Source organism: Schistocerca piceifrons, chromosome X, assembly GCF_021461385.2.
Source record: "Schistocerca piceifrons isolate TAMUIC-IGC-003096 chromosome X, iqSchPice1.1, whole genome shotgun sequence".
Lineage (NCBI taxonomy): Eukaryota > Metazoa > Arthropoda > Insecta > Orthoptera > Acrididae > Schistocerca > Schistocerca piceifrons.
In genome coordinates, this window is record NC_060149.1 from 218,155,522 (window position 1) to 218,172,581 (window position 17,060).

General features: G+C 40.1%; 1 protein-coding gene across 3 annotated transcripts in view; it reads left to right on the plus strand.

Moving 5' to 3' along the window:
* The first annotated feature begins 2,519 nt into the window (after positions 1-2,519).
* Positions 2,520-17,060, plus strand: part of LOC124721647 (cullin-1-like) — a 248,952-nt gene continuing 234,411 nt past the window's right edge. For 2 of the 3 annotated variants that reach the window (XM_047246710.1, XM_047246712.1), the window contains exons 1-2: positions 2,520-2,630; positions 15,084-15,222. In XM_047246710.1, the coding sequence (XP_047102666.1) occupies positions 15,101-15,222 (122 nt within the window). In that variant the 5' untranslated portion in view covers positions 2,520-2,630; positions 15,084-15,100. Of the gene's footprint in view, positions 2,631-6,284; positions 6,316-15,083; positions 15,223-17,060 lie in introns of those variants that run through there. The other variant, XM_047246711.1, reaches the window with a different exon arrangement.

A 17,060-nucleotide genomic window follows, 5' to 3' on the forward strand; every position in this document is an offset into this window, starting at 1 on the left:
GTGCATACTTAAAAGAAGAGCTGTACCCCTCAGTATATCAGCAATAGCATATAATAACGCCCGCATCTCGTGGTCGTGCGGTAGCGTTCTCGCTTCCCACGCCCGGGTACCCGGGTTCGATTCCCGGCGGGGTCGGGGATTTTCTCTGCCTCGTGAGGGCTGGGTGTTGTGTGCTGTCCTTAGGTTAGTTAGGTTTAAGTAGTTCTAAGTTCTAGGGGACTTATGACCACAGCAGTTGAGTCCCATAGTGCTCAGAGCCATATAATAACGATGTAAGAACCGAACCACATACTGTAAAAACGCAATATATTTTTGTGAAATAAGCTAGAAACTGAACTCAGTACATGAAGCCCGAGTGTACAGGAGTTCGTGGTCCAGAGATTGGTGGAAGTAAAAGTGGGGCTCGTCGTAGGGGGAGACAGTATAAACTATACATCATTTTGGAACATAGCAAAGAACCGACTAAACCGAAAATCGACTTGTTCGTTCAACACTTTATCTAGCTCCTTTATTTTTCTTTTTAAAATCTCAAGCTCCTCCAGAATATCCAACTGAATACCTTTCGATGCGTGATGCAAAACCTTCTTTTACTGTTCAGTGGTTTTAAATTGTTGGTAGTTCTTGGTAATGTATTTGAAAAGTAATAATTTTTATTGTTGACTTGCACCTGTTTCACACTTAATGACTTATGTGCCAGCATGGCATACGCTCTTGTAATACGCGCCGTATGTGACACTCCTGTGTATTACTGGGCAGTAATTTTACATATTTGACTCTTTTTAGTAAAGATTTTAAAAAATTCTTCTATTGTTTTGATTTGTTTTAATGCTAATGTCGCTGTTCACAATTAATGATTTTTACGTGCCAGCATATCATACAACTTCGTAATAGGCGCCGTGTGTGGAGCTGCTGTGTACTATTGGACAGTGATTTTAAGTGTTTTGACTGTTTTTGGTCAAGATTTTAAAATGCAAATGGCTCTGAGCACTATGGGACTCAACTGCTGAGGTCATCAGTCCCCTAGAACTTAGAACTAGTTAAACCTAACTAACCTAAGGACATCACAAACATCCATGCCCGAGGCAGGATTCGAACCTGCGACCGTAGCGGTCTTGCGGTTCCAGACTGCAGCGCCTTCAACCGCACGGCCACTTCGGCCGGCTTTTAAAAAGTATTAACTTTATTGTGGACTTGTATGGTTTATGTATGAATTGTTGTATTCTTCATGGTTTGAGAAAAAAAATGTTTCCTATATACTGATAGGGTGCCTACTTCCCGAGGTTTCCTTACGACAGAGGAAGGAGTAAACTGCCCATTATCTGTATGCACTTTACACATTTTTTGACATCTTCGGAAGTGCCACTTTCGACTGTATGTAAGTTTAAAACGGTATGTTCTGTATCTTCGGCATATGCTTAAGAATTTGGTAATAACTGTATCATACATGAGTGTAAATTTGGTTTTCTACCCTGTAGGTTGATTTGAAAATGGGTCTCGGTCCGAAACTAGTCATCGAATGAAAAATAAAATATTTGCAACTTGGTCAGGTTTTTCATTGTATTGGAAATAAAAAAAAAAATAGTTTCAGTGCTAAAAGCGAATTGTAACGTCTCGCTTTTGATCGCGAGCTGACGCTATACCAACCGATCAGCAATCCTGGCTGGAACTCATTTACAGGTTATGGGTGACAGAAACAGATTCCACAAGAAAGAAGAAAGGTAGGAAGGAAAAAAGGAACAAATAAGTCATTATGATGATAAAAATGATGCAACAAAAGCTTAAAATTATATTGCAAAATAATTATAATAATAAGTCATTCTGGCAAAAATTTAAAAAAGAAAAAAAATTTCCTTGTAGCATTCGAACACGCGTCCGTAAGTCCCGCGATTTGTGACGTTAACGCCGCGCTACGGAGGACATCCATAATATCGCGGTAAAATAATTATGTATGTATAGAACCACCTGCAACGCTCATTTTCGGACTTCGAACGTTCGGATTTACACATATCGTATAAAGTTTACTTACTGTAGGCCAGTCTCTGTGATAACTAATATGAGAAGTCGAATCGCGTTTTGTGCGAAAGGATCCAGTAGACTTTGGCTAGTGGTGTGAACGAAATATGCGTACCGTATTTCATTATCATTTTGTGTGTGTGTGTGCGTGAGAGAGTGAGAGAGAGAGAGAGAGAGAGAGAGACGAAATAAGGCCGGATCCAGGATTCAGGATCCACACACAGCAAGAAAAAAAAGCCAGGCAAGGAGTTGGCAGTTAACTGAACATTTGTGGCAGTTTGGCAACGGCGAACAGTTCAGGCGTGACGTTGAGCGTTCTGATTCGAGGAAGACACCTCCAACACGTGCAGTTCAACTCTCAAGTAATTTTATCACTTTTTTATAGGCAAGTAACACACAATTTTAAATTTCAGACGGGGTGAATCAAACAGCGCCTTGTCGTAAAGGCGAATGGAATCAATATATGCTTTCACTGTCTGCCACCAAGAAGCGCCACGAGCTGCAGACCCGAGGCTAGCCGAGCGCAACCGATCGGCACGCCCGAACGGCACCAAGATTTGCTTCCCCCAGCCACAAGTGTCCGACGACAGTCATGAATGTCTGAGAGACCAAGACAGGTACGATCAGTGACTAATTACTAAAGTAAGGCTGGGTTTGCTTGTTGATTTGTGTTTTTATTTATACTGAGTTGGTTCTGTGAGTTTTCGTGTTTGTTTGTGTGCCTTTAGAATAGAAAGCAAATCAAAGTATTTATGATAATAACATTGCGCGTTTTGGGCTTGGTTTGGTTTTGGTGAAATAATAGCTCTCTTAGCTAATTTTAAAGTTACTGTGCCATTTAATTACAAATCAGTAGAACAGATAAGGAAAAAAAATGTGGCACCCCCAGAAAAGGTTTTATTTTTCTGCTCAGGCAACCTGTTTTTTTTTATTTTCAGATTAAAACTTTAAGTTTATGTACTATAATTTTTGATTTGCACGATAATTTTACGGTCCTGAACACGCAGTTCCACCTCTTCAAGCACGCAACGCTGCTAATAAATAATAGTTCAAAGGAAAAGGTAGGTTTAAGGTGTTTACGGAAAAGTTGCCGAAATGGTATAATTTTGGGGATTTTTTTTTTTTTTTTTTTTTGTCTACTATGGAGGAATTGAGAAACCTCAATATGGAAACACTGCCGTCAGCTGTATGAGCAGTGAGAAGCAAGCAGCCAGGCTCTACCTGGAAATTTTTTTCTTGCGCTACCGACCTGCCAGATTCGGGGAGAGCAATCTAAATAGTTCTGTTGTATTAACGGTTAGTCTCCACGTGACCCGTATTTGCGTTTCGTTATTTTGCTCTCTGCGTGTACAGCTCTCATGTCACGTAAAAACAAAACTGATTTCTATGAGTGGGAGCTATCATTTGAATTAAAATTCATTCACATACTCACAGAGTATAGATTTAAGTGTCAGGAAGTCGTTTCTGAAAGTATTTGTATGGAGTGTAGCCATGTATGGAAGTGAAACATGGACGATAACCAGTTTGGACAGGAAGAGAATAGAAGCTTTCGAAATGTGGTGCTACAGAAGACTGCTGAAGATAAGGTGGGTAGATCACGTAACTAATGAGGAGGTATTGAATAGGATTGGGGAGAAGAGAAGTTTGTGGCACAACTTGACGAGAAGAAGGGATCGGTTGGTAGGACATGTTTTGAGGCATCAAGGGATCACAAATTTAGCGTTGGAGGGCAGCGTGGAGGGTAAAAATCGTAGAGGGAGACCAAGAGATGAATACACTAAGCAGATTCAGAAGGATGTAGGTTGCAGTAGGTACTGGGAGATGAAGAAGCTTGCACAGGATAGAGTAGCATGGAGAGCTGTATCAAACCAGTCTCAGGACTGAAGACCACAACAACAACTCACAGAAAACAAAAATAGTGTGTTATTAGTTTATTTTCTGATTTGATTCTGTTTCCACGTCAGTAGTAGCATTAATCGACATGCAGAACACTGAAGTTGTTTTTGTCGGTTTGTTAAATAAATTTGGCTTTTATTAATAAACTAAAATGAACTGTTCTTTACCGCTGCGGGCTGTCAATTTATTTGAAACGGTGTTTCATTCCACACCGTTGACTTTTGGCTAGTATGAATTATTCGCCAAACTGCAGGTGCTCCTTTTCATTTCCTCCTGCGCGTATTATCAACAGATCACATATTATGTCATAAAGAACCAAACATGAGAAAATACAATACCCGAAGAAAATTGGCATCCCGAAAGCTACAAGGAAAAGCTTAATACTATGTACGTCAGTGTGAATGTGGACCTAGAGAATGTGCAGTTTAAACCGAATTACGTTCTTTAGTGTGGTTTGCGAGATTCCGATGTACATAGCGTATTCTGATGTTTTGTTTCTTTTACGACCTATTGTAGGATCAGTTAATGCTGTACGGACGGACATTCGTAAATGTGGTGAATTTGGTCAGTAGTATGGGATAATATACTTTGTTTCAAATATATTGACAGCCTTAGCAGAATAAATGGTTTTTTTACACATCATTTTCCCGAAAAGCACAACGTTTTTCGCTCACAACACACGTTTCGACACCTGACTGGTACCTTTTCTAGGCTACACGTTGCTTTTTGTATTGTTTACTTTTTAAATTTACTTTTTAAATATGCAGAATGTCAATGGCAGCATAACGTTGTTTTATCATTATAATTCATTTTCGTTGACCTCATATTAATAAAGGAATGAAAAAATTTCAGCCCACACATTCTAAGATTTATTTCGGTACTGTTGATGCTCTGCGTAATTGATTGCATTATATAGAAATATTGAACGTTTAATGAGGCAACAGATAATTGTATTATGATGTAGAACAACTTTCCTAAATTTTCGTAAGGTCCAATTGACAGAGAAATAGCGTCGCGCAGATGCCTGGGGGCAAACAGTCAGGGCCGGGCGGGACATGAGCAATTCATACTATTGGGTACAATCGTTATGATTTAAAAAAAGGAAAGAAATGTGGTGCATTCGAAATAATGAAAGAACTGAACATAAATCCTGAACGTTCCAGTATTTTTACGGAAAGTTTCAAAAGTTTCTATATTGCGTTAGACAAAATGAACAGCTTTCAGAGAAAAGCAACGAAACTGCACTGTTCTGATCATAATTCCTATTTTACATATGGTTTTCATATGAACGTAAGCCTACACTTTGCTTATTTTGTGGAAGAGGTTCAAACTGTTCATACATTTTTCTAAACTCTGCTCACCTGCTTAGCTGAGTGGTAACGTATTTGCCTGCCATGTTGTGAGCCTGGGTTAGATTACCGCCCAGGTTGGAAATTTTCTCCGCCCGTGTACTGGGTTTTGTATTATCATTATCATCATCATCATCACCACCATCATCATGACCACCACCGACGAGCAAGTCGCCCAATGTGGCGTTACCTGAAATAAGACTTGCAACCCGGCGGCGGAACTTCCCCAGTTGGGGCCTCCTGCCAACAATGCCACTTTTCATTTCTGAATTATGATAATCCGTGAATATTTCACTGCTGTAGACCGGAAAGATATAGTTTACCAGAAAGTTATAATTTACCACGTCACAGATTTTCTCCTTATAGAGAGGAGCAAAGTATCCTTCCACCCGGAAACCTACATTGCAGTCATTGCCAATGCCAACGACCACTGATTCCTTCTGCGCAAGACGCAACCAGAGGAGTTTATACTAGACCACGGGTTGCACAGAGGCTCGTTCAAGATAACTTGAGTATGTCTGGCTACACATTTCATCTGAGAAACCCACTAAGGGAAAGAAAAAATCGTAACATCCAGTAACTGTGGATTTGTCAAAGCATTGCAAAGGAGCTGAAAGGGCTATGAAAAGGAATCTGCCGCTAGATAACATTATAGTTTTCCTTATCGTATGTGATAAAATTGTTCCAGTAAAACGCACCAAGAAGAAACCCTTACTTGACACGTTACGGTATATCGCAGCTGAAAATTAAGATTTCTATGAACAAGTACCAAGTGAATAGTGGATTTGCATGTCTCTCTGGCAAAACCCATTGATTGAGGACAGAAAATGTAATGGTGACTATGCAAGTTTCGTGTACATGCAAGAGGAATAGTGTTAAATTTTTCCGTACTTTCTGCAGCTGATGCGGATTTGTATTGGAATAAACGTTGTGTTTTGTCGTGTGTTGTTCTTTCTCAAAATAAGGTTTCTATTTCTGCAATAAGCATCACAGGAAAACCAGTCTGTTCGAGCAGCACTACGTTATAAATTCACAGATTCAACAAATAAAAAAGATTGTACGGTTTTTCAAAGATAACATAAGTACTTGTGTAACAACTGTCACAAAAATATACAAAATGGCGTTTTACTTCATACAAACTGGTTCAAATGGCTCTGAGCACTATGGGACTTAGCTTCTGAGGTCATCAGTCCCCTAGAACTTAGAACTACTTAAACCTAACTAACCTAAGGACATCACACACTTCCATGCCCGAGGCAGGGTTCGAACCCTCGACTGTAGCAGCCACGTGGTTCTGAACTGAAGTGCCTAGAACCACAATGGCAAGCGTTTTCTCAAAATCGAGTGAGAAAGACCTAATAGTGAAAAACGCAAGCGAATCTCAGAACAGTGATTTTTTAAATTTTTTATGCGAAAATAAAAGGCCCACTGAGAAACATATCAACTGAGATGGCTGAGCTTTACCTCAGCTACATAATTTTTTTAGGCAGACCTCCAATTAATGAAAACACCAGTGTACCACTTGGACATTGCCACCATGTGTCCCTTTGGTGCACAGCTATGGCAACAAATGGACGTGGCAAGGACCAGGGAAACAATGTGTCTCTATCACACCCTATCTGTGTGAATTGCTTCATTTGTTAACATGGAGGTGATGTGTAACAGCGCCATGTCCCTCCACACGTCCATGTGATGACATTTATGTGTGAATTGGCCTGAGAACTAAAATTAAGAATGATGTAGTGCATAACACAACATATAACAAGGAACGGACACTGCACTATTAGCCAGGTTGAGTTGGCTTACCCCAAGTTTTTATCATGATATTTCATGAGGACACTCTGAAGCATGCATATATATATATACAACTGTTTTGAAATAATTCACAACGCAATGCATTTTCTTTAGTCACCACTGCATGGGCTTGTTTACTGTAACATAATTGCTTGCTTATCAGCCATGGGGGCCAAGTGTAGTAATATCGTGGTTGGATAATATGTCTGGTTTAATAGCATAATATTTTTTGTGGCTGCCCTCTCCATCTAGCTCAGATGTTGTTCTCATTCAAAAAGAAAAAAATAGTGGACGTTGTAAAGTCAACAGATTTTTGTAGAAGACTTCTTTTCTGATTGTTCACCTATTTCGCACCATAGCAATGCCTACATATTGATTTGGTACTCATAAGATATCCATTGATATAACTTCAACTCAGCTAATCAGTAAATATATTATCATTTTAAAAAACCAGAACACACTGGACCAAGTCACAGCAGAAACAACATTAATGTAAAAACAGGACGATACAATGAAATGGGAACTATTAACCTACAGTTATGCCTTAAAAAGGGAACAGTTTTGCATCAAACAATATATGACATTACAACACTAGAACAAATCTCGATAGGTCCTTGCCCATAATCTGAAGTTGTTAAAGGAAATTCGTAAGTATTCACTAGAAATTTTTATCATTAACAAATACCAATAGGTGGCTGCATATGGTAAGCTTAACAACATCCCCCCCCCACCCCCAGCTTTCGGTTTAGTGGGTAGCATTGCTACCTCTGGATCACGGGGTCCCAGGTTCGATTCCTGGCTGGGTCAGGGATTTTCTCCACCCGGGAACTGGGTGGTTGTGTTGTCCTCATCATTTGGGAAGTGGTGAGATTAGAACTGAAAAGATTTGGAACTTGTGCGGGCGCTGATGCCCTTGGTGTTGAGAGCCCCACAAACCAACATCATCATCATTTAACCACCTTTTTAGCAGTATGTTACAGGAGATAACAAAATCACATAACTTCCAATCTGGCAAACTACTACTGATCATTGGCAACTAGTTCCAATAACACTTAGTAAGAGCAAAGCAGTAAAATACACTCGAAAAGTTACCAGAAAATTTATGTACCACCATATCAGGACATCCAGCTCAGTTTAACATTACAGGACCAGAGCCAGAATATACATCATCTCATTGGATGGTCTATAGCAGAAAAACTGGCTGCAAGCCACTTGCAATTACAAAATAATCCTGTGATTTCTTGGAATACTAGCGCACAGAGTATTATCACACTTATACAACAAACAGAGATGTGAAATTTTAGCTAACTCAGCTAACACACACTTCAGTATGTGCACCTAATTAACAGTTGCAATGTGAAAAATCGACAAAACACAGTAACCCAAAACCTTTGTTTCACAAGTGTTACACTTGGTAGCAAAATATACAAACTCTTCCAAAACAGCTTCTTTCACAGTTTCAACCTCTAGGGAAGAAATATGCAAGCAGCCACTTCAACAGAGCGTGAGGTGAGATTTATACCACCAGTTAGCCTTCAAATGCCCACAAGGACATATTCAAAATCCAGTGACTGCAGAAAAGGCACAGTATAACAGTCACAGCAGGCAACCCAGCCTCCCAAAGTTCAAAGATCCAGCTCACCAGAGAAACAGCCACCCAAGTTTGCTACCGAACATCTCACACCTGGCAGGAAATCTGCACGTTGCATCTAATTAAAACAAGGCGTCTAATCCAGCCCCCAGTGCTTGTTCACTCCCTACATCCCAAGCAGTCTCTCGTGACTGCCACACAAAGAGCCACTGCCCGCACAATAGTTTTCTGGGCCACTTCATGGCCCACTCATCAGCCTCCTGCTCTGTCCAACTACTACCTTTTGTCCAGCATGCCGCTTAAGAGCCATTCCCTCACCACGGAATGTGCTCCTTCCAACAACCCACCAACAATGTCGCCGAAATCAATTGCTGCCACGGCAAAATCGATTGGTATGCATCAGAAATGGGGAGTCAAAATCATGTCAGAGTTAGGGCTACGTATAAGATTTCCCAAGTGCACTCTCATAATGCAGTTCCTATTCCATTAGGCAGAATAGACATCCCAAAAGATCAGTACTAAGTGTGTTGGGTTGGGCAGTCATTCAGTAATGATTCTTAGGTCATATTTTGATACAGATGATTGGTTTATTGCTTAATTCTATTGTATCTTGTTCTGTGATTTTATATTTTAACAACATAGGAAAATTTTTTAACAGTTCTCAGGTATTCAGCCAGGTAGTGTTATCTAAAAGAAGTCGTATTCCGGTGAGCAGACTTCTTGCCATCTTCAGGCATTCCAGATGACTGGATAATACCTGCTGGGTGCTGCTTTCATGCCCCCCCCCCCCTTTCCTGCCACCTCCAGCCAGCACCTCTGTTTGCAGACTGGGTGTAGTGGTAGGGGAACCACAGCATCGGGGTGTCAATCCAGGGCCTTCAGGAGTTCTGCGTTTGGGACTGGACCCAGTGCTGATGAAGGCCTTGGATCAACACCTGACACTGTGCTTCCCCATTCCCGAAACAGGTCTGTGCCCAGAGACCTGGAGGCAGTGGCAGGGGAAGAGAGAGGACATAATGGTGACACCCAGCAAGTATCAGCCAGACATTAGCAATGCCTGAATATGGCAAGATGATGACATCCATCTGAGCACTTGAGAACTATTCAAAATTCTATATGAAGATGATGCCTGTTCTTTAAGGCTTGTCCGAAAGAACAGATACCATTGGTGATCTTGTAGCTCTTGAAGAATGAAATTACAATGAAATTCAGACCTGTAGCTGCTTACAGGCATTGATAAATACCAACGGAGACTGTTGAAAATGTGTGCCCCGACCGGGACTCAAACTCAGGATCTCCTGCTTACGTGGCATACGCTCTATCCGACTGAACCACAAAGGACACAGAGGACAATGCAATTGCAGGGACTTATCTCTGGCACACTCCCCGTGAGACCCATACTTCCAACTTTCTGTCCACACATTACATTTGTAGTGCTCCTGCCCACTATACTCATTACTCGCAGCAGTCAATCCACCGATTCCCGTAAGAGTTCGGGAAATGTAAGTGCGTCTGCACTTAAGATCATTGGTTGGTAAGCCTTATCTATATGAAGATAATCTGTTCTTTCGGACAAGTTTCAAAGAACAGATACCATCTTCATATAGATAAGGCTTAATGGCCAATGATCTTCTTCAATGGGGATGCACTCACATTGCCCGAACTCTTATTGGAATTGCTGGACTGACTGCCGCAAGTAATGAGTATAGTGGGCAGGAGCACTACAAGTGTAATGTGTGGACAGAAAGTTGGAAGTGTAGATCTCATGGGGAGCATGCCAGAGATAAGTCCCTGCAGTCAGAAAGAGCATCTGCCATGTAAGCAGAAGATTCCGGTTGAGGTATACGCTTTCAACTATCCCCGTTGATATTTATCAATGCCTGTAAGTAGCTTAAGGTCTGCATTTCATTGTAATTTCATTCAAAATTCATGTTCAACATGTATGACTTAAAGAGAAAAAATTCTGCAATCTCATGATGTGCTGTTCTGCACCTCCACACATTCTGTGATTTCTGTGGAAATATATTTCCTGATGGTATGGTACTTGTTAGACATTTAGTAAAGCTCCTTGACATAGCTTGCTTGGATGTTGCCCTACATAGGGAGTTCATGCTGACTATTGATACTGAATAAGGAATATTGTTGTCATTCATATGAAGCTATCATGGTGGATTCGCTTTTATTTTTATGTACATAATTAGCATTTTGCAATTACATTATAAATTCAGAATGATAGATTCTTAAAATTACATTTCTGTGTGAGGTTCAAATTCAGTAGCCATGGGATAACATTTGTGCATAATTCTGGGAGGAGATGTTGCCAGGTTTTCCTCATTACCTTGTTTCAAAGTCATTTTCTTTCATTTTGTTCTCCTTTGTTCTTTCTGGTAGAAGCTTTTCAGGTTCCTACTTCATAGGTTTATTGTATTGTTGTAGTTAGTTATTCAGTAACTTGTGGCTGGCAGTAAATATTTGTTTCCACATTGGTGGGTACTACAAGCTTGCATATGTTACTTGCTTATACATTAAACTTATTGTGCACCAGGTTTAACATTACAAGTGAGTGAAGGACACAAGAGTATATTTTCTTTTCAGATAAGAAGACAACTTGTGGGAAGCACTGCAATTTTTTCTTCAAATTCTTGCAACTTCAAAGTATTATTACTTGTCGTCCATACCTCATGGCATACAACATGCATTGTGATAAGATGTTACCTGCTTTAGATTTACATCAAACCACTTGTGATATTTACACTGGCCTTGTTATTCAGTACACAGAATAACACCTAAAAGTGTGCTTACAGTGTGACAAATAGTCAGTTCACAAGCAGTTCACTAAAGCCATGTTCTTCCACTCCACCAGAGAGAGTTGTATGTGAGGTTAACTGTGAAAGAAATGAGACTGATGATAAAAATCTGTAGATAAAAATCTATGATTACCAAATACATTCAATTAGTGATGGTTGCATTTGAAACAGGACACACTTGAGTTGACATACACATTTAGTCTGCATAACTGTAATGGACTGCTTGTCTGCTGCCAATGAGTTCATCAATTTTGATCAAACAAGTAACAGCATAGGGACACAGTTCAAGGCAGAAAAGTCAGATATACCATGAAAACTAGTTCCTTACTAATTCAAGGAGCCATACTTCTTTTGCGGTGCACCTGAATATGTTCAGGGCGAGCTTTATTATTCGCATGTACTGTCTGGCACTTATTGAGATTTGCATCTGGGACTATCAGATACACATTTTTCCAAATTACTGAAGCAATTAATCACGTAACACTTACAAAGATTCGTAGTGATATTTTCTTCTTGAAGACACCATTGCATTAAGGCAGGAACTTCATTACTATAGAAAGAATATCAATATGCCGCTGATGTTAATGAAGCAAAAAATATTTGTTGCTGGTTGAACATTACTTTTCTGTTAAACTGAGGTCAAAATACCACCTTCACAATTCATTTCAGGTAGTAATTTCCTTGAAAGGCTAATAGTAATAAGATATCAAATGCAGAGTATACTGAAGTACATCTCTTGGCGCATTCACTGTTACCATGATGGTAGCAAATAGTTGATAAATTTCCAGGCAAACTTTTACAGTTAACTGCTTTGCATGTTGTCAACCATTTTAGCCATCATTTGGCTGATCAACTTCAGATTTGAGGCAAAAAGTGTAGAATGTTGATGAATCTGGTGTCACAGATGAAACAATCAAAATTCAATGTAATGAAAGGAAAATCATGAAATGATTTGGGGAACATAAAATAAGGATTCACTTTACTGTGAGTACTGCTCGTAATGGAGTAGCTCTGAATTTTGGGTTGCAAACACACAAATGTTCTGTATGTGCAGGATGCAGGAACTGGTTTTGATAATTCAGGCATGGCGTACAATCTCTGCAGACTAAATTCATTTGAAACATTGTTTATTTAGAAGATGAAGGTTTTGAGCTTCAGGCATAATAAAGAATTATATTTTTTCTTATTTTTCTCTAGCACACTCGGGTTGTAATAGTGTATCCTTCTCACCTTTGAAATCTAGGTGGCTGTGACAAACTGATCTATAGTGTAGCCAAAGATCTAATTGGAAGGTAGCAAACAGTTTGTAAGTTGGTGAAATCAACGACTGTGAGTTCAAAGTAAAAGTTGTGGTAACAGACTTAGCTGTAGCAAAGCCCAGGGGTCTAAGTTTGTTTCATATTTAACATACTGTTTTGAGCAACTAAAACTAAGGTAATTTCAGGAAAGTGATATGAAGTAATGGACAAATCTCTGATTATTTAGATGTCTATTGTGTACATACATTGTTCACCTCTGTGGTAAATGCAAGGGGATTTTTTTTGAAGCACCCCCACTAGTTACTGACTGAAACTATTTGAAATTCATTATATACAACATGATTTATCTTTGTACAGTTGTTGGTTGTGAGGTAAAAGTATGGTTAGTGAATTAGCAAAATTTCCAGGTTATTAATTTAATGTTCATTAGGCATGCATTATCTCCTTCATCTACAGCAGTGGTATGTGTGTATCGTTCTACATCTACATCTACATTTATACTCCGCAAGCCACCCAACGGTGTATGGCGGAGGGCACTTTACGTGCCACTGTCATTACCTCCCTTTTCTGTTCCAGTCACGTATGGTTCGCAGGAAGAACAACTGTCTGAAAGCCTCCATGCACGCTTGAATCTCTCCAATTTTAAATTTGTGATCTCCTCGGGAGGTATAAGTGCAGGGAAGCAATATATTCGATACCTCATCCAGAAACGCACCCTCTCGAAACCTGGCGAGCAAGCTACACCGCGATGCAGAGCGCCTCTCTTGCAGAGTCTGCCACTTGAGTTTGCTAAACATCTCCGTAACGCTATCACGCTTACCAAATAACCCTGTGATGAAACGTGCCACTCTTCTTTGGATCTTCTCTATCTCCTCCGTCAACCCGATCTAGTACAGAGCCCACACTGATGTGCAATACTCGAGTATAGGTCGAACGAGTGTGTTGTAAGCCACCTCCTTTGTTGATGGACTACATTTTCTAAGGCCTCTCCCAATGAATCTCAACCTGGTACCCGCCTTACCAACAATTAATTTTATATGATCATTCCACTTCAAATCGTTCCGCTCGCATACTCCCAGATATTTTACAGAAGTAACTGCTACCAGTGTTTGTTCCGCTATCATATAATCATACAATAAAAGATCCTTCTTTCTATGTATTCGCAATACATTACATTTGTCTATGTTAAGTGTCAGTTGCCACTCCCTGCAGATCCGCTGCAGATCTTCCTACATTTCGCTACAATTTTCTAATGCTGCAACTTCTCTGTATGCCACAGCATCATTCGCGAAAAGCCGCATGGAACTTCTGACACTATCTACTAGGTCATTTATATATATTGTGAAAGGCAATGGTCCCATAACACTTCCCTGTGGCAGCCAGAGATTACTTTAACATCTGTAGACGTCTCTTCATTGATAACAACATGCTGTGTTCTGTCTGCTAAAAGCTCTTCAATCCAGCCACACAGCTGGTCTGATATTCCGTAGGCTTTTACTTTATTTGTCAGGCTACAGTGCGGAACTGTATCGAACGCCTTCCGGAAGTGAAGGAAAATAGCATCTACCTGGGAGCCTGTATCTAATATTTTCTGGGTCTCATGAACAAATAAAGCGAGTTGGGTCTCACATGATCACTGTTTCCGGAATCCATGTTGATTCCTACAGAGTAAATTCTGGGTTTCCAAAAACAACATGATACGTGAGCAAAAAACATGTTCTAAAGTTCTACAACAGATCGACATCAGAGGTATAGGTCTATACTTTTGCGCATCTGCTCGACGACCCTTCTTGAAGACTGGGACTACCTGTGCTCTTTTCGAATCATTTGGAACCTTCCGTTCCTCTAGAGACTTGCGGTACACAGATGTTAGAAGGGGGGCAAGTTCTTTCGCATATTCTGTGTAGAATCGAATTGGTATCCTGTCAGGTCCAGTGGACTTTCCTCTTTTGAGTGATTCCAGTTGCTTTTCTATTCCTTGGACACTTATTTTGATGTCAGCCATTTTTTCATTGTAACAAACTTGAATCGGAAAAGAATTTGTCTTGGACATTAATCTATCATTTCAGGTACCTGAACTATGCTTGGGTGTGCCGGCCGCGGTGGTCTCGCGGTTCTAGGCGCGCAGTCCAGAACCGCGCGACTGCTACGGTCGCAGGTTTGAATCCTGCCTCGGGCATGGATGTGTGTGATGTCCTTAGGTTAGTTAGGTTTAAGTAGTTCTCTAAGTTCTAGGGGACTGATGACCACAGCTGTTAAGTCCCATAGTGCTCAGAGCCATTTTTTTTATGCTTGGGTGTAGTTAATTTTATAACCTATTCATGTTAGCAAATAGCTCCTACACTGTTCACCATATCCTTCTTCTCTTTTACAGGGCTAGCATCTCGAAAAATGGAAGAGGAGGAAGGTGGCGGAACTTACATAGCCCAAATCTGGCGTGATTTAGAAAAGGGCATTGAACAAGTTTATAGACGTGAAGCGATGTCTAGACTTCGCTATATGGAATTGTACAAGTATCCTTTTCCAAACTGTTAAATGCGCTATATTGTATGCACCTTAGTGTTGGACATTGTCATTCTACAAATAAAAATATCAGAAAGTTATTCTTTTTCTGTATATTTAAAGTCTTAATTATTTTAGCTTGCTGCAAGGTACCATACACAGCTGATTTCATATTTAATAGCAAAATAATTAACTTATAGAAATTGGTGCATTATGGAAAAACGTTTATTGCAAATTCATTTTGCTAAATAAAAGCAAATGTGACCAATTAAGAGAGTATGGGGTAGGTGAAGTAAATAATGTCGTCACATACTCTGATTGTGTTGAAGCCTCAGATTAATTGTTGGTTTAAAAAAAATTAAAGCAGCCATTGACCCAAAAATTGGTCTGCCTGGCCTTCCTCATTGGGTTTGGAGTTAGGGCAGAATCCTCTGCCATTGTTGCAGTCTTGTTGTGTGCCCTGGCACTGGGAGGGCCCAATGAGCTGGTTTGTGATGTCTTCAAGGTCTTTGAAACTTGCAGGTGCAATGGTGACATCCAAGGTACGAGGGTTCATGTTAGAAGCTGCCTCATGGATGTGGCAACCCCAGTGTTTTAGGTGCTGGTGTGGAACGATGTTACCCTTGTCAGTAAGATTGGTTGTGGTGGCTCCTGAACATGATATTCTTAGTGGCTATTGTCTACACAGGACCACCATGTGTTGCCCACATCAGGTGGGCATCCATCCCGAGCACCTGCTGAAAGACCTTGTCGAGATCAGGACACCTGTGTACAAATCGTTATCAGAAACAAATCATTTGTGGCAGTCTTCTAATTAGAAAGACATAAGTGTCTTAATAATCACTTCTAATGTCATGTTTGAGTGCATATTCAACAAGTGGAAAATAAAAAAGTGTAACTATTATCAACCTCATCATGGGCTTGCAGAATGTACTAGCAAAATAAATTTGTGTTCACTCCCCAGAGGTTGAAGGAAACACATGCTATGAATATTTCTTGCATCCACACGTATATTCTGCAATGAACCTTATGGGGAGTGATGGAGGGTACTTCTAGTACCACTATCTTTTTCCTCCTTTCCTGCTCAGTTCACAAATTGTGCATAGGAAAAATGGTTGTTGGTAAAGCTCCATATGACAATTTCTCTAATTTTCTCATCATGATTATTTTGAGACATATGTGGGCTATAGTAATATGTTGCCTGACTCCTTGAAAATTCAACAGTAAACCTCTCCATGATACACAACACCTTTGTTGTAACATCCACCACTGAAGTTTATTGATCATCTCCATAACACCCTCCCGCAGAGTTAAACAATCCCATGGCTAAATACACCACTATTCATTGGACCTTCTCTCTCTCTCTCTCTCTCTCTCTCTCTCTCTCTCTCTCTCTCTCTCTCTTTTCTATTAAACCTATTTGGTAAGGGTCCCAGGCTGATGAACAGTATTAGAGAATCAGTCGAGCTAATGTTTTGTAAGCCAGTTCTTTTGTTGATTAATTACGTGTCATTAAGATTCTTATGATCATACTCAGTCTGACACCTGCTTTTCTGGTGAGTTGTTTTAAGTAATCATTTCAATTCAGGGTGCTCTAGATGGTTGCTTCTAGGTATTTTACACTAATTACTGTTTCCAGTGATTTGTCAGCAATACTGTAATTGAACAGTTGTAAATCTCCTCACTTATTTATGTGCACTAACTTACGTTAATTTACACTCAAGGCCAGCTGCACCAATCACAGATCCTCTTCAGGTTTTCTTGCATTTTGCTATAGTATTCTGGTTTTGCAGCCTTCTTACAAACAACAGCACTGTTGAAGAATAGCTATGGGACCACCAATGTTATC